This window comes from Panthera onca, chromosome X, assembly GCF_046562875.1.
Source record: "Panthera onca isolate mPanOnc1 chromosome X, mPanOnc1 haplotype 2, whole genome shotgun sequence".
Classification (NCBI taxonomy): domain Eukaryota; kingdom Metazoa; phylum Chordata; class Mammalia; order Carnivora; family Felidae; genus Panthera; species Panthera onca.
In genome coordinates, this window is record NC_138357.1 from 59727200 (window position 1) to 59753345 (window position 26146).

Below are 26146 nucleotides of genomic sequence, written 5' to 3' on the forward strand. Positions count from 1 at the left end.
GAATTTATTATTGTGTACAGTGTAAGAAAGTGGTCCAGTTTAATTCTTTTGCATGTTGCTGTCAAGTTTTCCCAACACCATTTGTTGAAGAGAATGTCTTTTTTTCATTGGATATTCTTTCCTGCTTTGTTGAATATTAATTGACCATTTATTTTTTTTTTATTTTTTAATATATGAAATTTACTGTCAAATTGGTTTCCATACAACACCCAGTGCTCATCCCAAAAGGTTCCCTCCTCAATACCCATCACCCACCCTGCCCTCCCTCCCACCCTGCCCTCCCTCCCACCCCCCTATCAACCCTCAGTTTGTTCTCAGTTTTTAACAGTCTCTTATGCTTTGGCTCTCTCCCACTCTAACCTCTTTTTTTTTTTTTTTTTTTTCCCTTCCCCTCCCCCATGGGTTTCTGTTATGTTTCTCAGGATCCACATAAGACTGAAACCATATGGTATCTGTCTTTCTCTGTATGGCTTATTTCACTTAGCATCACACTCTCCAGTTCCATCCATGTTGCTACAAAGGCCATATTTCATTTTTTCTCATTGCCACGTAGTATTCCATTGTGTATATAAACCACAATTTCTTTATCCACTCATCAGTTGATGGACATTTAGGCTCTTTCCATAATTTGGCTATTGTTGAGAGTGCCGCTATAAACATTGGGGTACAGGTGCCCCTATGCATCAGTACTCCTGTATCCCTTGGATAAATTCCTAGCAGTGCTATTGCTGGGTCATAGGGTAGGTCTATTTTTAATTTTCTGAGGAACCTCCACACTGCTTTCCAGAGCGGCTGCACCAATTTGCATTCCCACCAACAGTGCAAGAGGGTTCCTGTTTCTCCACATCCTCTCCAGCATCTATAGTCTCCTGATTTCTTCATTTTGGCCACTCTGACTGGCGTGAGGTGGTATCTGAGTGTGGTTTTGATTTGTATTTCCCTGATAAGGAGCGACGTTGAACATCTTTTCATGTGCCTGTTGGCCATCCGGATGTCTTCTTTAGAGAAGTGTCTATTCATGTTTTCTGCCCATTTCTTCACTGGGTTATTTGTTTTTCGGGTGTGGAGTTTGATGAGCTCTTTATAGATTTTGGATACTAGCCCTTTGTCCGATGTGTCATTTGCAAATATCTTTTCCCATTCCGTTGGTTGCCTTTTAGTTTTGTTGACTGTTTCCTTTGCTGTGCAGAAGCTTTTTATCTTCATAAGGTCCCAGTAATTCACTTTTGCTTTTAATTCCCTTGCCTTTGGGGATGTGCCGAGTAAGAGATTGCTACGGCTGAGGTCAGAGAGGTCTTTTCCTGCTTTCTCCTCTAAGGTTTTGATGGTTTCCTGTCTCACATTCAGGTCCTTTATCCATTTTGAGTTTCTTTTTGTGAATGGTGTGAGAAAGTGGTCTAGTTTCAACCTTCTGCATGTTGCTGTCCAGTAGTCCCAGCACCATTTGTTAAAGAGACTGTCTTTTTTCCATTGGATGTTCTTTCCTGCTTTGTCAAAGATGAGTTGGCCATACGTTTGTGGGTCTAGTTCTGGGGTTTCTATTCTATTCCATTGGTCTATGTGTCTGTTTTTATGCCAATACCATGCTGTCTTGATGATGACAGCTTTGTAGTAGAGGCTAAAGTCTGGGATTGTGATGCCTCCTTCTTTGGTCTTCTTCTTCAAAATTACTTTGGCTATTCGGGGCCTTTTGTGGTTCCATATGAATTTTAGGATTGCTTGTTCTAGTTTCGAGAAGAATGCTGGTGCAATTTTGATTGGGATTGCATTGAATGTGTAGATAGCTTTGGGTAGTATTGACATTTTGACAATATTTATTCTTCCAATCCATGAGCAGGGAATGTCTTTCCATTTCTTTATATCTTCTTCAATTACCTGCATAAGCTTTCTATAGTTTTCAGCATACAGATCTTTTACATCTTTGGTTAGATTTATTCCTAGGTATTTTATGCTACTTGGTGCAATTGTGAATGGGATCAGTTTCTTCATTTGTCTTTCTGTTGCTTCATTGTTAGTGTATAAGAATGCAACTGATTTCTGCACATTGATTTTGTATCCTGCAACTTTGCTGAATTCATGGATCAGTTCTAGCAGACTTTTGGTGGAGTCTATCGGATTTTCCATGTATAATATCATGTCATCTGCAAAAAGCGAAAGCTTGACTTCATCTTTGCGAATTTGGATGCCTTTGATTTCCTTTTGTTGTCTGATTGCTGATGCTAGAACTTCCAGCACTATATTAAACAACAGCGGTGACAGTGGGCATCCCTGTCGTGTTCCTGATCTCAGGGAAAAAGCTCTCAGTTTTTCCCCGTTGAGGATGATGTTAGCTGTGGGCTTTTCATAAATGGCCTTTATGATCTTTAAGTATGTTCCTTCTATCCCGACTTTCTCAAGGGTTTTTATTAAGAAAGGGTGCTGGATTTTGTCAAAGGCCTTTTCTGCATCGATTGACAGGATCATATGGTTCTTCTCTTTTTTTTTGTTAATGTGATGTATCACGTTGATCGATTTGCGAATGTTGAACCAGCCCTGCATCCCAGGAATGAATCCCACTTGATCATGGTGAATAATTCTTTTTATATGCTGTTGAATTCGATTTGCTAGTATCTTATTAAGAATTTTTGCATCCATATTCATCAGGGATATTGGCCTGTAGTTCTCTTTTTTTACTGGGTCTCTGTCTGGTTTAGGAATCAAAGTAATACTGGCTTCATAGAATGAGTCTGGAAGTTTTCCTTCCCTTTCTATTTCTTGGAATAGCTTGAGAAGGATAGGTATTATCTCTGCTTTCAATGTCTGGTAGAACTCCCCTGGGAAGCCATCTGGTCCTGGACTCTTATTTGTTGGGAGATTTTTGATAACCGATTCAATTTCTTCGCTGGTTATGGGTCTGTTCAAGCTTTCTATTTCCTCCTGATTGAGTTTTGGAAGAGTGTGGGTGTTTAGAAATTTGTCCATTTCTTCCAGGTTGTCCACTTTGCTGGCATATAATTTTTCATAGTATTCCCTGATAATTGTTTGTATCTCTGAGGGATTGGTTGTAATCATTCCATTTTCATTCATGATTTTATCCATTTGGGTCATCTCCCTTTTCTTTTTGAGAAGCCTGGCTAGAGGTTTGTCAGTTTTGTTTATTTTTTCAAAAAACCAACTCTTGGTTTCGTTGATCTGCTCTACAGTTTTTTTAGATTCTATATTGTTTATTTCTGCTCTGATCTTTATGATTTCTCTTCTTCTGCTGGGTTTAGGCTGCCTTTGCTGTTCTGCTTCTATTTCCTTTAGGTGTGCTGTTAGATTTTGTATTTGGGATTTTTCTTGTTTCTTGAGATAGGCCTGGATTGCAATGTATTTTCCTCTCAGGACTGACTTCGCTGCATCCCAAAGCGTTTGGATTGTTGTATTTTCATTTTCGTTTGTTTCCATATATATTTTAATTTCTTCTCTAATTGCCTGGTTGACCCACTCATTCGTTAGTAGGGTGTTCTTTAACCTCCATGCTTTTGGAGGTTTTCCAGACTTTTTCCTGTGGTTGATTTCAAGCTTCATAGCATTGTGGTCTGAAAGTATGCATGGTAAAATTTCAATTCTTGTAAACTTATGAAGGGCTGTTTTGTGACCCAGTATATGATCTATCTTGGAGAATGTTCCATGTGCACTCGAGAAGAAAGTATATTCTGTTGCTTTGGGATGCAGAGTTCTAAATATATCTGTCAAGTCCATCTGATCCAATGTATCATTCAGGGCCCTTGTTTCTTTATTGACTGTGTGTCTAGATGATCTATCCATTTCTGTAAGTGGGGTGTTAAAGTCCCCTGCAATGACCACATTCTTATCAATAAGGTTGCTTATGTTTATGAGTAATTGTTTTATATATCTGGGGGCTCGGGTATTTGGCGCATAGACATTTATAATAGTTAGCTCTTCCTGGTGGATAGACCCTGTGATTATTATATAATGCCCTTCTTCATCTCTTGTTACAGCCTTTAATTTAAAGTCTAGTTTGTCTGATATAAGTATGGCTACTCCAGCTTTCTTTTGGCTTCCAGGAGCATGATAGATAGTTCTCCATCCCCTCACTCTCAATCTAAAGGTGTCCTCAGATCTAAAATGAGTCTCTTGTAGACAGCAAATAGATGGGTCTTGTTTTTTTATCCATTCTGATACCCTATGTCTTTTAGTTGGCGCATTTAATCCATTTACATTCAGTGTTATTATAGAAAGATATGGGTTTAGAGTCATTGTGATGTCTGTATGTTTTATGCTTGTAGTGATGTCTCTGGTACTTTGTCTCACAGGATCCCCTTTAGGATCTCTTGTAGGGCTGGTTTCGTGGTGACAAATTCCTTCAGTTTTTGTTTGTTTGGGAAGACCTTTATCTCTCCTTCTATTCTAAATGACAGACTTGCTGGATAAAGGATTCTCGGCTGCATATTTTTTCTGTTTAGCACACTGTAGATATCGTGCCAAGCCTTTCTGGCCTGCCAAGTTTCAAAGGAGAGATCAGTCACGAGTCTTATAGGTCTCCCTTTATATGTGAGGGCACGTTTATCCCTTGCTGCTTTCAGAATTTTCTCTTTATCCTTGTATTTTGCCAGTTTCACTATGATATGTCATGCAGAAGATCGATTCAAGTGACGTCTGAAGGGAGTTCTCTGTGCCTCTTGGATTTCAATGCCTTTTTCCTTCCCCAGTTCAGGGAAGTTCTCAGCTATAATTTGTTCAAGTACCCCTTCAGCACCTTTCCCTCTCTCTTCCTCCTCTGGGATACCAATTATGCATATATTATTTTTTTTTAGTGTATCACTTAGTTCTCTAATTTTCCCCTCATACTCCTGCATTTTTTTATCTCTCTTTCTTTCAGCTTCCTCTTTCTCCATAACTTTATCTTCTAGTTCACCTATTCTCTCCTGTGCCTCTTCAAGCCGAGCTATCGCGGTTTCCATTTTATTTTGCATTTCGTTTAAAGCGTTTTTCAGCTCCTCGTGACTGGTCCTTAGTCCCTCGATCTTTGTGGCAAGAGATTCTCTGCTGTCCTGTATACTGTTTTCAAGCCCAGCGATTAATTTTATGACTATTATTCTAAATTCACTTTCTGTTATATTATTTAAATCCTTTTTGATCAGTTCATTAGCTGTTGTTATTTCCTGGAGATTCTTCTGAGGGGAATTCTTCCGTTTGGTCATTTTGGAGAGTCCCTGGCGTGGTGAGGACCTGCAGTGCACTTCCCCTGTGCTGTGGTGTATAACTGGAGTTAGTGGGCGGGGCCGCAGTCCGACCCGATGTCTGCCCCCAGCCCACTGCTGGGGCCACAGTCAGACTGGTGTGTGCCTTCTCTTCCCCTCTCCTAGGGGCGGGATTCACTGTGGGGTGACGTGGCCCGTCTGGGCTACTTGCACACTGCCAGGCTTGTGTTGCTGGGGATCTGGCGTATTAGCTGGGGTGGGTAGGCAAGGTGCACGGGGGCTGGAGGGGCAGGCTTAGCTCGCTTCTCCTTAGGTGATCCACTTCAGGAGGAGCCCTGTGGCAGCGGGAGGGAGTCAGATCCGCTGCCGGAGGTTTGGCTCCGCAGAAGCACCGAGTTGGGTGTTTGCGCGGAGCGAGCAAGTTCCCTGGCAGGAACTGGTTCCCTTTGGGATTTTGGCTGGGGGATGGGCGGGGGAGATGGCGCTGGCGCCTTTGTTCCCCGCCAAGCTGAGCTCTGCCGTCCGGGGGCTCAGCAGCTCTCCCTCCCTTTGTCCTCCAGCCTTCCCGCTTTCCGAGCAGAGCTGTTCACTTATGACCTCCCAGACGCTAAGTCGCGCTTGCTGTGGGAACACAGTCCGTCCGGCCCCTCCGCTTTTGCCAGCCAGACTCGGGGGCTCTGCTTGGCCGGCGAGCCGCCCCTCCACCCCGGCTCCCTCCCGCCAGTCCGTGGAGCGCGCACCGCCTCGCCGCCCTTCCTACCCTCTTCCGTGGGCCTCTAGTCTGCCCTTGACTCCGGAGACTCCCTTCTGCTAATCCTCTGGCGGTTTTCTGGGTTCTTTAGGCAGGTGTAGGTGGAATCTAAGTGATCGGCAGGACGCACTGTGAGCCCCGCGTCCTCCTACGCCGCCATCTTCCGGAACCTCCCTTAATTGACCATTTAGCTGTGGGTTCATTTTGGGTTTTCTATTCTGTTCTATTGATCTAGATGTTTGTTTTTGTGTCATTACCATAGTGTCTTGATCACTACAGCTTTGTAATATAAATTGATCCTGGCATTGTCATGATTTTAGCTTTGCTTTTCTTTTTCAAGTTTACTTTAGCTATTTGAAATCTTTTGTAGTTCCATACAAGTTTTAGGATTGTTTGTTATAGCTCTGTGAAAAATGCTAGTGTTATTTTGATAGGGATTATATTATGTGTGTAGATTGCTTTGGGTAGTGTAGACATTTTCATAGCATTTGTTCTTCCAATCCATGAGCATGGAATCCTTTTCCATTTCTTTGTGTCATCTTCAATTTCTTTCTGGATTGTTTTATACTTTCCAGAGTACAGATGTTTTAACTATTGAGGTAGGCTTATTCCTAGGTATCTTTTGTTTTGGGTGCAGTTGTAAATAGGATCAATTCCTGAGTTTGTATTTCTACTGCTTCATTATTGATATATAGAAATGCAACAGATTTCTATATGTTGATTTCGTATCCTATGACATGACTGAATTCATGTATCATTTCTAGCAAATTTTTGGTGGAGTCTTTTACATTTTCTATATAGAGTATCATGTCATATCCAAGTAATTAAGTTTGACTTCCTCCTTTCCAATTGGATGCCTTTTATGTCTTGTTGTCTGGTTGTTGTGGCTAGGACTTCCAGTATTATGTTACATAACAGTTGTGCAAGTGGGCATCCCTGTCTTCTTCCTGACTTTAGAGGAAAAGCTCTCAGTTTCTCCCCCATTGAGGATGATATTATCTGTGTGTTTGTGGTATATGACATTTATTACATTATGTTCTCTCTAAGCCTACTTTCTTGAGATTTTTTATCATAAACGGATACTGTATTTTGTCAAATGCTTCTTCTGCATCTATTGAGATGATCATATGCTGCTTATACTTTCTGTTCTTTATGTGGTGTATCATGTTGATTGATTTGTGAATATTGAGCCACCCTTTCAGTGGAGCAATAAGTCCCACTAGATTGTGGTTTATTTTTTAAATGGATTGTTCTATTTGGTTTGCTAGTATTTTATTGAGAATTTTTGCATACATGTTGATCAGGGATATTGGCCTGTTCTTCTCTTTTTTAGTGGAGTCTTTATATATTTTTCTTATCAAGGTAATGCTGGCCTCATAGAATGAATTTGGAATTTTTCCTTCAATTCCTAGGCATTTTTTGTAATAATTTGAGAATAGTTAAGTCTTCTTTAGATGTTTGGTAGAGTTCGCCTGTGATAGCTATTTGGCCCTGTACTTTTGTTTGTTGGGACATTTGGAGTTACTGATTCAATTTCTTTGCTGGTTATCAGTCTATTCAAATTTTCTATTTCTTCCTGTTTCAGTTTTTGTAGTTCATATGTTTCTAGGAATTTATCCATTTCTTCCATGTTTTGCAATATGTTTGCATATAGTTTTTCATAATACTCTCTTATAATTGTTTACATTTCTGTGGTGTTGGTTATTTCTCCTTTCTCATTAGTGAATTTTTTTTTTAAGTCTTTTCTGATTTCCTTTTGATAAGTCTGGCTAAAAGTTTATCAATTTTATTAACTTTTTGAAAGAACCAGCACCTGGTTTTATTGATCTATTCTTTGTTTGTTTCTGTAAAATTTATTTCTGCTCTAATCATTATTATTTCCCTCTTTTTCCATCTGTAGACATTGTTTGCTATACTTTTTCTAGCTCTTCTAGGTGTAAGATTAGGTTGTTTATTTGAGATTTTTCTTGCTTCTTGAGGTAGGCCTGTATTGCTATATACTTCCCACTGAGGACCACTTTTGCTTTATCCCAAAGGTTTTTGACCTTTGTGTTTTCATTTTCATTTGTTTACACTGTTAGTGGGAACACAAACTGGTGCAGCCACTCTGGAGAACAGTATGGAGGTTCCTAAAAAAGTTAAACATAGAACTACCCTATCATCCAGGTATTGTACTTCTACCCAATTCAGTGATACATGCACCTCAATGTTTATAGCAGCATTATCAACCATAACCAAATTATGGAAAGAGCCCAAATGTCCATTGTGTGATGAATGGATAAAGAAGTGATATGTATATATACAGTGAAATATTAGTTAGCCTTAAATAAAGAATGAAATTTTTCCATTTTTACCTACTTGGATGGAACTAGAGAGTATTATGCTGAGCGAAATAAATCAGTCAGAGAAAGACAAATACCATGTGATTTCACTGGTATGTGGAATTTAAGAAATAAAACAAACAATAATAGGGGGGAAAAAGGAGAGACCAAACCTAGAAACAGACTCTTAACTATAGAGAGCAAACTGTTGATTACCAGATGGGAGATGGGTGGGGACTGGGTTAAATAGGTGATGGGGATTAAGGAGGGCACTTGTGATGAGCCCTGGGTGTTTATGTAAGTGTTGAATCACTAAGTTGTACACTTGAAACTAATATTATACTGTGTGTTAACTAACTGGATTTTTAATAAAAACTTAAAAATATAAAGTCCACAACTATTAATGTGTTTATGTTTATGTTTATTTTGTCTTTTAGTTCTTTTACTTTTTACTTTATATATTTAGGTCCTCTGATGTTGGATACATAAACATTTAGAATTGTTATATTGTCTTGATGGATTTGACCCCCTTATCATTGTATAATGTCCTTCTTTGTCTCTTTTTCACCTGTTTAGATTAGTTTAATTTGTCTGATATAAGTATAGAGATTTCTGCTTTGTTTTACAATGTGCTTGAAATATTTTTTCTGTGTCTTCATATACAGTCTTTGCATGTCTTTAAGCCTAAAGCAAGTGTCTTGTAGGCAGCATATTATTGGGTCATGTTTTTTTTCCATCCATTCAGGTAATCTGTTTCTTTTACATTTACTTCTCCCATCAAGTTTTAGGTTATAGATGCTGTAGTTTACATGATTTTTATATTGTGTAACCAATCACAAGTTTTGGCACTTAAAGTTATTTTTTACTTTGTTCTTTTAACTTTTAAAGTATAGGTGTAAGCAAATTATGCACCACCATTTCCATATTACAGAGTCTAACTTTATTTATATTTACTATATATAGTATTTTGTTGTTTTACTACCATATATTTACAATTACCTGTGAGTTTTATTCTACCTTTATATGTTTGTATGGTATTAGCATATTTTTAATATTATTAGTAGAACTCCCTTTAACATTTCTTGTAAGGCAGGTCTAGTAGTCGTGAACTCCCTCAGCTTTTGTTTATTCAAGAAAATATTTCTGAAGGACAGCTTTGCTAGGTATAGATTCTTGGTTGACAGGTTTTTTTTTTTTTGTTAATATTTTGAATATATAATTCCATTATCTTCTGGCCTGAAAAGTTTCTTTTGAGATATCTGCTTATAGTCTTATAGTGGTTCCCTTGTATGTAACTTCTTTCTTCTTTCTTGCTGCTTTCAAAACCTTTCTTTGTCTGACTTTTGACAGTTTAGTTATAATGTATCTTAGTATAACCCTACTCAGGTTCAAACTATTTTGGGTCCTTTTGGCCTCATGGATATGTCATGTTAATTTTACTCCCCAGGTATGGGGCGTTTTCAGCCATTTTTGCTTCAAATATACTTTCTATACTATTCTCTTTCTGGTATTCTCATAACGTGGATATTGTTTTTTAATTGTGTCCCATAAATTCCATGGACTTTCTTCCCTCCTTTTTATTCTTTTTTTCTTTTTGATCCTGTGACTATGTAATTTCAAATGGTCTATCTTCTAGGTCTCTTCTTCTTTTTTCTGCATGATTGGGTCTGCTTTTGAAGCTCTCCATTGAATTGTTCAATTTAGTCATTGTCTTTTTCAGATCTATGCTTTCTAGTGTTTTTCTTTGTTTTTCCAATGGTTTCTATTTCTTTGTTGAACTTCTCTTTTTGTTCATGCATTACTTCCCAAATTTCATTTATTTTGTGTGTATTCTTATAGTTTACTTCACTAGTTCACTTTAAAGGGATTGTTCTAAATTCTTTTTATGAATGTTCATAGATCTCCATTTATTTAGGGCCAGTTTTTGAAATTTTATTATGTTTTCTTTGGTGGTGTCATGTTTAATGATTTTTCATGATCCTTGATTGTTTATTTGGTGCTTGTGCATTTGAGTAAGCAGTCTCCTCTTCCAGACTTTATAGGTTCTCTTTGGCAGAGACAGTTCTTCACCAGTCAGCTCACTTTGGGTTTCTGAATATGCCTGTTGGCAATGTCCTTGAGAATGTGGAGCTTGCTATCAGGATCTATTTGGGGGCAAGGTTATTGTGAGCTCTGAGTTCGCTGGGCTTCCCCTGGCTGAGAACAGTTGAATAGGACTACTGGCTTGATTCTGTGTACAAGCAAGGCTGTAGGTTGTATTCTAGAGTTGCCTGGGTTCCCTGGACAGGCTGTATAGATGGTTAAGTCTGGGTACTATATTCAGTAATAGATGATACTTTGAAATGGTTCAGTATAACAGAATAGACCCCAGAGTCTTCATGTCTCCTTGTTTGTAGATTTAAATCAGGCAAGAGCGGGTACTGAATTCCCTAGCCAGATAAGGTTACCAGTTTTACTTTTGCATGGAAAGCCATGGGCTTCTGCTCTCTAAGTGCCACTTCAAGCAAGGTTGTTGGATGAACTGTTCAGCTTTCAATGTGCTCATTAGGTTCCCTGGTTGGTAAGGGTGAAGGCTGTATTCAGCCATGGAATGGGCTACAAATTTGTTTCTGTGGGTAGAACAAAAGAGCTATTTTCAAGACTGGAAAGGCTCTTTGTTTTTGGTCTTGACTCAAGTCAAACCATACCACCAAGCTACCTGACTGAATGGGGTCACTGGCTGTGCTCTGAGGCTGATCAGGTTTTCCTGCCAGAGTCTGCAGTCAAGTATTGCTGGGGTATGCAGCTCTCCAGATGTTTCAGCCAGGCTTTCTTGTCAGTTGGGACTGGGAGCTACACTTAGCAGTAGGCATGGTCAGAAGTAGCTCCACTGCTGAGCATACAGGATGACCAGACCCCAGAAGCTTCCTGTGTATTCCCAGTCAGGGTCTCTGGTCCAAGGGTCTGGAGCTATGCTCATCAATGAAAGGGGTTATTAATTAGCTCCTCTACCTGGGCAGCTTGACTCCAAACTTGGAAAAGCTCTTTATTTATGGTCTTGATTCAAGTTGACTTACTGTCCAAATTCCCTAGCTGAACAGTGCCACTGGCTTTGCTCTGTGGATGATGAGCTTTGCCTGCCACACTCTGATCTAGTGCTGCTGAGTTGTGCAGCTTCAAGGTGTTCTGGCTAGCCTTTTCTGGTTAGGTATGGCTGGGAGCTACATTCAGCAGTGGGTTTGGCTATGACTCAGCCACCCTGCCTGGGTGGAGACAAACCAGACTGTAGGGTTAGAAAGCTCTTCATTCAAAGACCTGAATCAGGCAGAATTGTACCTTGCTGAATTCCCTGGTCAGACTGCACAACCATGTTGGCTCTGCAGATAAGCCAAACCACTGGGTGGGACTATTACTTGGGCATTGCAGTTAGGACTTTGGTCTGCCAAATCTGAGTGCTGGTTGGTGTCAGCCCCTGTGTGTAATGAGTCACTTTTGCTGCTTTCAAGATTCCTTGTATGTGTCTTTTGACAGTTTGATTATAATGTATCTTCATGTGAATGTCTTTGAATTTATCCTAGTTACAGTTTGTTGAGCTTTGTGGATTTGTATGTCAATGACTTTCCTCAGTTTTGGGAAGTTTTCAGATATTATTCAAATAATTTCTCTTCCTCTTTCTTTTTACTTTTCCTTTCGGGGCTTCTAATAATACACATATTGCTCTGCTTGTTAATGTCTCATAAGTTTCTTTAGGCCCTGCTTACTTTTTTTCATTCTTTTTACTTTTTGCTCCTCAAACTTGATAATATCAAATTACGTTTGCTCAAGTTTACTTATTCTTTCTTCTACTTATTCCAGTCTTTTGTCAAACTCTTTTAGTGAATTTTTCAATTTAGTTATTGTACTTTTTAGTTCCAAAAATTCCTTTTTGGTTCTCTTTATAATTTCTATCTCTTTGATGATATTCTCTTTTTGTTCATATACCTTCTTCCTGATTTCCCTTAGTTCTTTGTCCATGTTTTCCTTTAGCTCTTTGAGCATATTTAAGATAGCTGTTTTAACATATTTGTCTAGCAAGTCCGATATATGGGTTTTCTTCAGGGATATTTCCTGGAGATTTTTTTCCTTCGAATGGACAATGCTTTTTGTATATATCATGATTTTTTTTATTGAGTATTTGAAAAACAACTATGTCTTCCACTCCTTGCATTCTGGGTCTGTGCAGTTCAAGACAATTAATTAATTAATTAGCCTGGTGTAAAAGCTTAAAGGCTTTGCAGGCCTTTTCTGGGCATGTGTCTCCCCTGGTTGTATGTACATGATTTTTACTGATTACCCTACTATTAAAAGTCTTAATTTCCCAAAGAGTCTCACTTCTGCTTCTTCTAATAAAAACTCCATGAAATTTCCTATCTTTTACAATGGGGAATTTTTTTGATTAGTCTATGGCTTGATTGCTGTAGAACTTTGACTGATTTCTAAACCTACCATAATGTTATTCTTGTCAGTCTCTATTTTTAGTGTTTCTGTGGGGGATGAAACTGTGGAGCTGTCTAATTTTTTATCTTGCTTTATCTTTATCTTTATCTCTTTGTTGTTTGTTGTTTTAGATGACAAAACGAATGTAGCAACTCATATAATGTTATTGCAAAAAAAAAAAAAAATCCAGGGTGTTTGATTTCTTTCAAATGCCTATCTTTTGGTTTAACAAAGAGATGTGTGCAAAGCAAAGACTTGGAGCTAGGTATTAAGAATGCTGGTCCAGTCTTGAAAAGATTGTAGCTTGATAAGAGCTATCAATCTTTTCCTATTATTTAAGGGACTGATCTCTGAATATACATTTAAGAAAACATTTCATTTCAGTTGTATATTTATAACTTAAAACTAACACATGATAATTTATTTTCTAAGCTTAGCAAAGAATTTTTATTTTTATAACTTATAAAAGATCTGCCCTTTATATGGGTAAAATTATAATATTTTAAAATATGTTAGAGTATAATTTTGAGGTTTACGGATTTGTAATTCTGTACTCCCCAGGGCTTTGGCTCAGAAGATAATCATTCCACATATTAATTTATATTATTTTTCTGATATCCTTCCATTATTTTTCACAATCAGTATCCCTAGAATCAGTATGGTGAAATCAGGCTAGTTATGTTATGTCTGAGTACTTTTTATAATTTTATTGAAACATCTTGGAATTTGAGTTTTCCTGATTTTAATATCTTGTGCATTGTGAAATTTAACTTCTAAAATTATGTAGAAAAAAGAAAAATCCCAAATAGTATCTTGGTTTTTGACTGCAAGAACTTTTCAGGCTAGTAAGATTTTCTAAATACGAATTTCTTATAACTTAATAGAAGAAAAATTAATATGCTTAAAAATGTTAGTTGCTTTGCCAAATGTTGTAGTATTTGAATTTCAATTTGTAAAGCTTATTTTGTTATTTCTCAAAGCTTTCCCAGACTTGGTCTAGAGACGAAAGGGAAATATATATATATATATATATATATATATATATATATATATATATATTTAAAAAGCCAATATATCTTTTCTTCTTTGCTCCAGAACACATTGTTCTCTACCAGAAGCTAGTTATTCCCTCCTCCAAACTGCCTACCCCCATGTAATGGTCTCTTGTACATTTCCACTCTTGGCCTTTTGTTAAAGTTCAGCAAGTGAAGCTAGTTATAAAGTGCACGTTAATTCAATCAACCAATCAATCAGCATATATTTATTGATTGCCTACCAAATGCCCAGCAGTGTCTTCTATGTTCTATACCTTATAACTTTAAAAGATCTAAGAAGCTCTGCTGATTAAAGCATAAGGATTGATATCTTTTATTGTTCAACTGATATCAAAACAGCTGATGAAAAACAAAAATATAAGTTTATTATGAATCTGTTGCTGCTAAACTTTTCTGATAGACATGGTAATTGTCTGGTTGTTTCAGTTAATCGAATTAAGTAGAATGTCCCGCATATGTTGAGAATTGTCTTTTAACAGAAATATTTTTGAAATCGGAATGAATGCTTTTTTGTGTATATTCTTTGTGTGACTATATACAAACCTTGCCCTTAAGAATCTCATAGTCTAGGGGCGCCTGGGTGGCTCAGTCGGTTGAGCGTCCGACTTCAGCCCGGGTCACGATCTCGCGGTCCGTGAGTTCGAGCCCCGCGTCGGGCTCTGGGCTGATGGCTCAGAGCCTGGAGTCTGCTTCCGATTCTGTGTCTCCCTCTCTCTCTGCCCCTCCCCCATTCATGCTCTCTCTGTCTCAAAAATAAATAAACGTTAAAAAAAAAAAAAAAAAAAAAAAGAATCTCATAGTCTAGCAGAAATATAGCAGAGTCATATGTAAGATCTAAATCATGAAAATGAAATGTAGAAAAGTTCCTTTAAAAATCCTTTAAATCATCTATAAAAGTAATTATGTATAATGTATAATTAACATTCTGATATATATTACTTATTTTAAATATAACTTTCCATGAGAAAGGTAAGTGTTTTATAGATGGATTCACAAACCTTACCTATCCATATGATGTGACTACAGTTTACATCCATATAACTGTATTACTCCCTTTAGTGTATTTTATTTTATTTTATTTTATTTTATTTTATTTTATTATTTTTTTAGTGTTTATTTTTTGAGAGAGAGAGAGAAAGAGAGAGAGAGAGAGAGAGCCAGCATGGGGAGAGGCAAAGAGAGAGGAAGAGAGAGAGAATCCTAAGCAGGCTCCGTGCTGTCAGCATAGAACCCAATGCAGGGCTTGATCTCATGAACTGTGAGATCATGACCTGAGCCAAAATCAAGAGTTGGATGCTTAACTGACTGAGCCACCCAGGCGCCCTTAGTGTGTCCACATTTTTCTGTGAGAGTTCCAATATTAGTACTTCCTTGCATTCACATTCAAAATTGTGACTCTCCAACTCTCTATTTGTTTGAGCAGACCAGCCATTTGGAGAGGCAGTCTTATGATGGCCATAAAAAAAGCTATTCCAGTAATTTCCAGACTGTCTAGTCCTCTTTAATCTCCTGCACAAGACCTGTATTTACAAGTGTATTTTATATTTCTCTCTAAATTACTATTCCCTAACTTTGTTCCAAGTCTGGATTGCCTAAACTATTATAAGTTTCCATACTGATTCAATTTACTGAACACATTGAGTCAAATTAATCATCTTAATGTATAAAAATGCATTCTGACCATATAACTCATTTGCTTAAAACTTTGAATGGCTCCTCTTTTTCCGTAAAATTAGATGTAAATGTACTTTGGTATTTATGGCTTGCAGAAAGTAACCCCAATTCCATTTTTAATTCTAATTGAATTGACCATTCCCAAACACATCCTATCCTTTTTTTAAAATTTTTTTAATGTTTATTTATTTTTGACAGAGACAGAAGAGAGACAGAGCATGAGCGGGGGAGGGGCAGAGACAGAGGGAGACACAGAATCCGAAGCAGGCGCCAGGCTCTGAGCTGACATCACAGAGCCCAATGCGGGGCTCAAACTCACAGACCTCAGGATCATGACCTGTGCTAAAGTCGGACGCTCAACCGACTGAGCCCCGCAGGAGCCCCAACACATCCTATCCTTTTATTCCACTGTGCTCATGCCATTCTTTTTCTCTGGAATGCTCTTTTTTGTTTCTATAAAAATTCTATTCATTTTTTAAGGTTCAGCTGAGATATAAGTCCTCAAATTTGATGTAATTTCACCATACCTTGAACTTCTATTGCATTTCATTTATTATACTTCTCATGACACTTATCATAGTATTCTTTATATTAAAGTCATTCATGTATCTTTCTCATCTTCCCTCTCACATTCTTGCCCTCTAGGAAATTATGTTTTACCCATCTTTTTTATTTCCTAAGTACCTAAAACAGCAACGTAGTATAGAAATTAAGTTCAAATTCATGACTTTGGAAAGTTACCTATACTTATTTCAATCATGTTTAATTTGTCAAAAAAGTTTTGAAATTCTTTTACAATTGCTTTAAGGGCCTGTGAGAATTTTTTTTTGGAAAAAAAATTAATGTTTATTTATTTTTGAGAGAGAGAGAGAGAAAGAGCATGAGTGGGGGAGGGGCAGAGAGAGGGAGACACAGAATCCCATGCAGGCTCCAGGCTCTGAACTGTCAGCACAGAGCCAGATGCGGCACTCGAACCCACTAACGCTGAGATCATGCCCTGAGCCAAAGTCCACACTTAACTGACTGAGCCACCTAGGTGCCCCCTGTGAGATTTTTAAAAATACTTTCATTGGTGACAAATCTCCATTATTTGAGGTAAAATTTGACTTTGGAAAATAGTTAGAATTTATTCTGAGCCACATTTAGTGAATAATATTGATGTTCAATTTGGGTTATTATATTTTCAGTTAAGACAAACAGAATATGAAATAATGACACAGAGTCTGGGTGTCATGAACTGCCAAGAAAAGTTCCCAAAATGTTTTCAACAATGGCAACATCATTGTAATGACTGTATAACTTCCTGTTTTCTACTTTGAAACATATAGTACTCATTTGTATGTGTAAGTTCAAATATATTTGTTAAGTTGGTCTTGTCTCCTTGTCAATTACTTTTATATTTTTCCAAACCAGGGTACTGAAAAATGTGTTTGGAATTTAAATATCATTTAAATGATTACTATATTACCCTGCTCATTTGAAATACTATTTTTGTAGCTTCTGGTGAGGGAAAAACCTTGTCATCACTACTGACCAAACAAAACTTCCCAACTTTGAGAGAAATATGTTTATACCGTATTATTCTTCAAAAAAACATACAAATTCAGTTGCTATACTTAGCTGTTCCTGAGTTTTACCAGAAACATAAAGAACTGAAAAAAAAATTGAAATAAACAAAAGAAGGTAGTTAATATAGCATTTGAATATTATGTAACTGGTGCCCCAGAATTATAAAGCAAAAAAGTGAAACTTCATCTCTTCCCAACTCACATGGAATTGATATTTGTATGTTAATGTGCTTATAGTAGTTTTCTATTTTCTTGGCTACATACACTTGACCTAAGCAGAAAACAACATTTTGTATTCTTAAAATGTATAATTCCCATTCATTTATCATGCATATTATATGCATAATTTTTTTATTTCATATGTAACTTTTTAATACTTACTGGTTTATTTTTTTTTTAATTTATTTTGGGAGAGAGAGCACAAGTGGGGGAGAGGAGCAGAGGGAGAGAGAGAATTTTAAGCAAGTAGCACACCCAGCACACACCCAATGTGGGGCTCAATCTCAAGACCATGAGATCATGACCTGAGACAAAATCACAAATCGGATGCTTAACCAACTGAGCCACCCAGGCGCCCCTGGGTTTGTTTGTTTGTTTGTTTGTTTTTTCTAGTTCATTTGGTTTAAAATGTTTTCTATAGCAAATTTATATAGACAGTTTGAAATTATCCTCACTAATAGGTGGGAGTATGTAAAAAGAGAATCCAAAATGTTTTGATATCTCTATTTTTTCAAGAGTATATTATGTGGTTATTTTGGTAGACTTACCTCTTTCTTTGAGGCTAGCAGCCAAATTACTTTGTAAACATTATATTATATTCCAAGTATTAATGGGAGGACAGGAAAGTGTAAGTTTTGAAGAATTTTTTCCATCAAAATTTTCATTATCACTCAGTTTACTTTTAAAAATCAATTATTTGAAACTTCATGATCCTCAAACATTGTATTTAAGTGCCATATTACTGTAATGGGGTTTTAACTCAAATAAAATTATTTTTAATTTTTTTCTTAAAAGTATTATTTGGAGTTTATAACATTAATTTTGTTAGCCTATCCCTAGCATAGTGGTATATTTTGAACTCAAAATAAAATTTCATGTTTAGTGGCCAGAGACAGTAATAATTTACCTAAATTTTGAATAATTAAGGATATTACTTTACTATTTGCATTAACTGTTTGATTATCACTCCTTATCAGTAAGCATAATACTAATTCACAAGTCATCACTGAATGTAATTTATCAAAAACAATAAATGTTTGAATACCATATTCTCATCGTCACCATTTGGCAAGTCTGATTTGACTTGTGAGTGTCTCAGGAGGTATGTGGGAGGGAAGGAGAAGGCAAGTGGAGAATTTGGAGTTATTCTCCAAAACTTGTGTATTTCAGGAAAATGTATGGTTACGTCTAGGCTACTCTGTGCTATAGCCCACAGGTCCACCTTGGTCTCTGTAAACAGTCCCTGGAATCCTACTGGAGTATTACCTATCTCCTTGCGTGCCAATGTCGATGTAATAGGTGTTGCTGCCTATTCATCTTAGTAGTCTCTGCTTAAAAAGGAGCTTGTAGTTATGTAGGATAAGTCTATAGAACTAATACATAGAATGATGACTATAGTTAATAATTTAATTATTATAACATATTCCACAGAGTACTGCATTTTTATTACAATAATTTTCTTGTTCACAGATTTGTAAACCATACTTCCAGGCCCCAACAGTGCCTAGGGATTTTCTTGAATTTCCAGGGGAAATTACACTGCTTCTAAAATTTTCTTACAAATGAAAGTCCTTTAAATCTGTTGTGTTCAGTAAGGAAATGGCAAAGTCTATGTGGGGGATATGCTCTGAATGCAGACCTATGTTGACATCTTGTGTGAATTCATTGATGTTGATCAGCATTCCAAGTAGTGTCAATGCATACCTTACTGAAATTCCATTTATTGTTTCCACAGATTTCAGGAAACCTTACTGTGCCTTGGATTACAGGGTGTTCTAGAAAAAGAGCAGTAAGTAATCCTTTATTTAAAGCAACGTTTGTTTCCCTTCTATGTTGTTAGTAAGAATGCCATTGAGAAAATTGTCATGATATTTGTAAAGTTGGCAAAATTGAACCTCGAAAAGACTGCATTATCTAAAATGACATATTTTGAGATCATAATATTTATATATATTACTAATGTAACCCTAAATAAAATGCAGTAATCAACACACCATTTAGACTTTGAGCAGGTTTTTTCAGTTGAAAAAAAAAAAAACACATTCAAACGGGGCACCTGGGTGGCTCGGTCAGTTAAGTGTCGAACTTCGGCTCAAGCCATGATCTCTCGGTTAGTGGGTTTGAGTGCTGCATCGAGCTCTGCGCTGACAGCTCAGAGCCTGGAGCGTGTTTCAGATTCTATGTCTCTTTCTTTTTCTGCCCCTCCCATAGTTGCGCTCTCTCTCCCTCTCAAAAATACACATGAAAAAATATATAAATAAATACATTAAAATTAAAAAAAAACACTCAAAGGTAATTAATGGGATGGATGAAATAAATAAAGTGGATTAAGAGGTACAGTTATGATGAGCACTGAGTAATTATAGAATTTTTTTAAATGTTTATTTTTGAGACAGAGAGAGACAGAGCATGAACGGGGGAGGGTCAGAGAAAGAGGGAGACACAGAATCGGAAACAGGCTCCAGGCTCTGAGCTGTCAGCAGAGAGCCCGACGCGGGGCTTGAACTCACGGACCGTGAGATCATGACCTGAGCCGAAGTCAGACGCTTAACCGACTGAGCCACCCAGGCGCCCCTAGAATTTTTTTCATTATATTGCACACCTGAAACTAATATAACACTATATTAATTATAAGTCAACAAAAATACAATCAATAAAATATGTTTTTACATATAATTCGCCCAGTTAACTTGATCATATAATTGAATCCTGATTGATATAAATATTTCAATCAAAATTAAGGAGTTTATATTATTATTTGTTATTGGTGCATTTTAGTATTTGAAGTAATGAGTAAGTAGTATTTTAACAGTCTTATTTTGTTTTTCTGACTTTCTGTGACAACTGTTGTGACTTTTTTTTAATATGAAATTTACTGTTAAATTGGTTTCCATACAACACCCAGTGCTCATCCCAAAAGGTGGTCTCCTCAATGCCCATCACCCACTTTCCCCTCCTTCCCACCCCAAATCAACCCTCACTTTATTTTCAGTTTTTAAGAGTCTCTCATGGTTTGCCTCCTTCCCTCTCTGTAACTATACTTCCCCCTTACCCTCCCCCATGGTCTTCTGGTAAGTTTCTCAGGATCCACCTAAGAGTGAAAACATATGGTATCTGTCTTTCTCTGTATGACTTATTTCACTCAGCTTAACAGTCTCCAGTTCCATCCACGTTGCTACAAAAGGCCATATTTCATTCGTTCTCATTGCCAAGTAGTATTCCATTGTATATATAAACGACAACTTCTTTATACATTCATCAGTTGATGGGCATTTAGGTTCTTTCCATAATTAGGCTATTGTTGAAAGTGCTGCTATAAACATTGGAGAACAAGTGCCCCTATGCATCAGCACTCCTATATTCCTTGCGTACATTCCTAGCAGTGCTATTGCTGGGTCATAGGGGACCCTTAATTTTTTGAGGAACCTCCGCACTGTTTTCCAGAGTGGCTGCAAGAGTTTGCATTCCCACCAAGAGTGCAAGAGAGTTCCTGTTTCTCCACATCCTCGCCAGCATCTATAGTCTCCCGATTTGTTCATTTTAGCCACTCTGGCATGAGGTGATATCTCAGTGTGGTTTTGATTTGTATTTCCCTGATGAGGAGGGGCATTCAGCATCTTTTCATGTGCCTGTTGGCCATCTGGATGTCTTCTTTAGAGAAGTATCTATTCATGTTTTCTGCCCATTTCTTCACTGGATTATTTGTTTTTCGGGTGTTGAGTTTGGTAAGTTCTTTACAGATTTTGGATACTAACTCTTTACCCAATATGTCATTTGCAAGTATCTTTTCCCATTCCGTCCATTGCCTTTTAGTTTTGTTGATTGTTTCCTTTGCAGTGCAGAAGGTTTTATCTTCATGAGGTCCTAATAGTTCATTTTTGCTTTTAATTCCCTTGCCTTTGGAGATGTGTCAAGTAAGAAATTGCTGTGGCTGAGGTCAGAGGTTTTTTCCTGCTTTCTCCTCTAGAGTTTTGTTGGTTTCCTGTCTCACATTCAGGTCCTTCATCCATTTTGAGTTTATTTTTGTGAATGGTGTAAGAAAGTGCTCTAGTTTCATTCTTCTGCATGTTGATGTCCAGTTCTCCTAGTACCATTTGTTTAAGAGACTGTCTTTTTTCCTTTGGATATTCATTCTTGCTTTGTCAAAGATTAGTTGGCCATACTTTTGTGGGTCCAATTGTGGAGTCTCTGTTCTATTGCATTGGTATGTGTCTGGTTTTGTGCCAATACCATGCTGTCTTGATGATTACAGCTCCTGCTTTGGTCTTCTTCAATATTACTTCGGCTATTGGGGGTCTTTTGTCGTTCCATACAAATTTGAGGATTGCTTGTTCTAGCTTCGAGAAGAATGCTGGTGCAATTTTGATTGGAACTGTATTGAATGTGTAGAAGGCTTTGGGTAATATTGACATTTTAACAATATTTATTCTTACAATCCATGAGCATGGAAAGTTTTCTTATTTCTTTGTATCTTCTTCAATTTCCTTCATAAGCTTTCTATAGTCTTCAGAATACAAATCTTTTACATCTTTGTTTAGGTATATTCTTAGGTATTTTATGCTTCTTGGTGCAATTGTGAATGGGATCAGTTTCTTTATTTGTCTTTCTGTTGATTCATTATTAGTGTAAGAATGCAACTGATTTCTGTACATTAATTTTGTATCCTGTGACTTTGCTGAATTCATGTATCAGTTCTAGTAGACTTTTGGTGGAGTCTCTCGGGTTTTCCATGTATAATATCATGTCATCTGCAAAAAGTGAAAGCTTGACTTCATCTTTGCCAATTTTGGTGCCTTTAATTTCCTTATGTTGTCTGATTGCTGATGCTAGAACTTCTACCACTATGTTGAACAACAGTGGTGAGAGTGGATATCCCTGTCGTGTTCCAGATCGCAGGGAGAAAGCTCTCGGTTTTTCCCCATTGAGGATGATATTAGCTGTGGGATTTTTGTAAATGGCTTTTATGATGTTTAAGTATGTTCCTTCTATCCCGACTTTCTCGAGGGTTTTTATTAAGAAAGGATGCTGAATTTTGTCAAATGCTTTCTCTTCATCGATTGACAGGATCATATGGTTGTTTTCTTTTCTTTTATTAATGTGATGTATCACATTGATTGATTTGTGAATGTTGAACCAGCCCTGCAGTCCAGGAATGAATCCCACTTGATCATGGTGAATAATTCTTATATGTTGTTGAATTCAAATTGCTGGTATCTTGTTGAGAATATTTGCATCCATATTCATCAGGGATCTTGGCCTATTCTCTTTTTTTGCTGGGTCTCTGTCTGCTTGGGGAATCACAGTAATGCTGGATTCAGAGAATGAGTCTGGAAGTTTTCCTTCCCTTTCTATTTTTTGGAACAGCTTCAGAAGGATAGGTATTATCTCTGCTTAAATGTCTGGTAGAATTCCCCAGGGAAGCCATCTGGTCCCGGACACTTATTTGTTGGGAGATTTTTGATAACTGATTCAATTTCTTTACTGGTTATGGGTCTCTTCAAGTTTTCTATTTCTTTCTGAGTTTAGGAAGTGTCTGGGTGCTTAGGAATTTGTCCATTTCTTCCAGGACATCCAGTTGTTGGTGTATAATTTTTCCTAGTATTCCCTGATAATTGCTTGTATTTCTGAGGGTTTGGGTGTAATCCATTTTCATTCGTGATTTTATATATTTGGGTCATCTCCTTTTTCTTATTGAGAAGCCTGGCTAGAGGTTTATCAATTTTGTTTATTTTTTCAAAAAATCAACTCTTGGTTTCATTGATCTGCTGTACAGTTTTTTTTTAGATTGTATATTGTTTATTTCTGCTCTGAACGTTATTGTTTCTCTTCTTCTGCTGGGCTTAGGCTGTCTCTGCTGTTTTGCTTCTATTTCCTTTAGGTGTCCTGTTAGATTTTGTATTTGGGATTTTTCTTGTTTCTTGAGATAGGCCTGGATTGCAGTGTATTTTCCACTCAGGACTGACTTCACTGCATCCCAAAGTGTTTGCATTATTGTCTTTTCATTTTCATTTGTTTCCATAAATTTTTAATTTCTTCTCTAATTGCCTGGTTGACCCATTAATTCTTTAGTAGGGTGTTCTTTAATCTCCTTTCTTTTGTAGGTTTTCCAGACTTCTTCCTGTGGTTGATTTCAAGTTTCATAGCATTGTTATCTGAAAATGTGCATGGCATGATCTCAGGTCTTTTATACTTATGAAGGGCTGTTTTGTGACCCAGTATGTGATGTATCTTGGAGAATGTTCCGTGTACCTCGAGAAGAAAGTATATTCTGTTGCTTTAGGATGCAAAGGTCTAAATATATCTGTCAAGTCCATCTGATCCAATGTATCATTCAGGACCCTTGTTTCCTTTTTGACCCTGTGTCTAGATGATCTATCCATTGTTGTAAGTGGAGTATTAAAGTCCCCTGCAATGACCACATTCTTATCAATAAGGTTGCTTATGTTTGTGATTAATTGTTTTATATATTTGGAGGCTTCCATATTTGGTGTATAGACATTTATAATTGTTAGCTCTTCCTAATGGATAGACCTTGCAATTATTATATAATGCCCTTCTTTTTCTCTTGTTACAGCCTTTACTTTAAAGTCTAGTTTGTCTGATATAAGTATGGCTACTCCAGCTTTCTTCTGACTTCCAGTAGCACGATAGATAGTTCTCAATCCCCTCACTTCAACCTGAAGGTGTCCTCAGAACTAAAGTGAGTCTCTTTTAGACAGCAATTAGATGGGTCTTGTTTTTTTTTCTTTTTTTTTTTTCTTTATCTATTCTGATACCCTACGTCTTTTGGTTGGAGAATTTAGTCCATTTACATTCAGTATTATAGAAAGATATGGGTTTAGAGTGATTGTGATGTCTGTAGTTTTCATACTTGTAGTGATGTCTCTGGTACTTTGTGGTCCTTGCAACATTTCACTCACAAAGTCCCCCTTAGGATGTCTTGTATTGCTGGTTTAGTGGTGATGAATTCCTTCAGTTTTTGTTTGTTTGGGAAAACCTTTATCTTTCCTTCTATTCAAATGACAGACTTGCTGGATAGAGGATTCTCAGCCACATGTTTTTTCTGTTCATCACATTGAAGATTTCTTGCCATTCCTTTCTGGCCTGCCAAGTTTCTGTAGATAGGTCTGCCACTACTCTCATGGATCTCCCTTTGGAAGTTAGAGCCTGTTTATCCCTAGCTGCTTTCAGAACTTTCTCCTTATCTTTGTATTTTTCCCATTCCACTATGATATGTCAAGCAGAAGATCGATTCAAGTTATGTCTGAAGGGAGTTCTCTGTGCCTCCTCGATTTCAATGTCTGTTTCCTTCCCCAGATCAGGGACGTTCTCAGCTATTATTTGTTCAAGTACACCTTCAGCCCCTTTCTCTCTTTCTTCCTCTTCTGGAATTCCTGATACGGATATTCTTCCATTTGATTGCATCACTTAGTTCTCTAAATCTCCCCTCATACTTCAGGATTTTTTTCATCTCTCTTTTTCTCAGCTTCCTCTTTTTCCATAATTTTATCTTCTAATTCACCTATTCTCTTGTCTACCTCTTCAATCCATGCTATGGCTGCCTCCATTTTATTTTGCACCTCATAGAGCTTTTTTTAGCTCCTCATGACTATTAGTCCCTTCATCTCTGTAGCAATAGATTTTCTGCTGTCTTATATGCTTTTTTCAAGCCCAGCGATTAATTTTATGACTCTTATTCTAAATTCTTGTTCTGTTTTATTTCTTAAATCGTTTTTGATCAATTTGTTAGTTGTTGCTACTTCCTGGAGTTTCTTTTGAGGAGAATTCTTCCATTTCGTCATGTTGGGTAGTCTTTGTGGTAGCTCCCAACTGCAGGGTACTTCCTTTGTGCTGTACGGGGAAACTTGTGTTGGTGGGCAGGGCCGCAGTCTGACCTGATGTCTGGCCCAGCCCACCGCTGGGGCCACAGTCAGACTGGTGTGTACCTTATCTTCCCCTCTCCCAGGGGCAGGACGCATTGTGGAGTGGTGTGGCCCTTGTCTGGGCTGCTTGCATACTGCCAGGCTTGTAGTGCTGCTTTGGTGTGCTCTGGCCAAGGGCATATTAGAGAGGTGGATCCGCATGGTGCACTGGTGTGGGAGGGGCTGGCTTAGCTAGCTTTGCTGTTGGTGGTCCCCTGTGGGAGGAGCCCTGCAGCACAGGGAGGGAGGCAGGCCCATGGGAGGGATGGATCCACAGAAGCACAACGTTGGGCATTTGCAGGGTGCAAACAAGATCAGTGACAGGAACTGGTTTCCTTTGGAATTTCGGCTGGGTGATGAGAGAGGGATATTGCACTTTCCAGTACCTTTCTTCCTCACCACCCCCAGCTCTGTCCTTCTGGGGCTCAACATCTCTCCCTCCTGGCATCCTCTCACCTTCCCTGCTCTCTGAAAGTGGAGCTGTTGACTTTTAACATTCCAGATATTATGTCCCACTGGCTGTCAGAACTCATGCAGTTTGACCCCTCCACTTTTGCAAGCAAGACTTCGGGGGCTCTGCCTTTCCCAGTGGGTTGCCCCTCTACCACCCTGGCTCTTTCCCACCAGTCCATGTAGCACACACCTCCTCTCCGCCCTTCCTATCCTCTTCTGTGGGCCTCTTGTCTATTTGTGGCTCTTGAAAATCCATTCTGCTAGTCTTCCATCAATTTTCTAGGTTATTTAGGCCGAAGTGGGCAGAATCTAAGTGGTCAGCAAGACGAGGTGATCCCAGCATCATCTTACACTGCTATCTTCCCTTTTCTCATGATTTTGTAATATTAATATAAAATTCATTAAAATTATGTTTTTTCAAAGAATCTCATTCAATTGTTGTGGGTAAGACCTATGAATATGCATTTTAACAAGTATCCCAGGAAATTTTGATGTAACTCATCAAATAGATTGGAAACTATTAAAGGATTTTAATTATAAAA

General features: G+C 37.7%; 1 protein-coding gene across 1 annotated transcript in view; it reads left to right on the forward strand.

Annotated features, from left to right (window-relative positions):
• Window positions 1-26146, forward strand: part of HDX (highly divergent homeobox) — a 173457-nt gene that overhangs the window by 45917 nt on the left and 101394 nt on the right. Inside the window, exon 4 of the mRNA XM_081794323.1 lies at window positions 18965-19018. Coding sequence (XP_081650449.1) covers window positions 18965-19018 — 54 coding nt within the window. The remainder of the gene's footprint in view (window positions 1-18964; window positions 19019-26146) is intronic.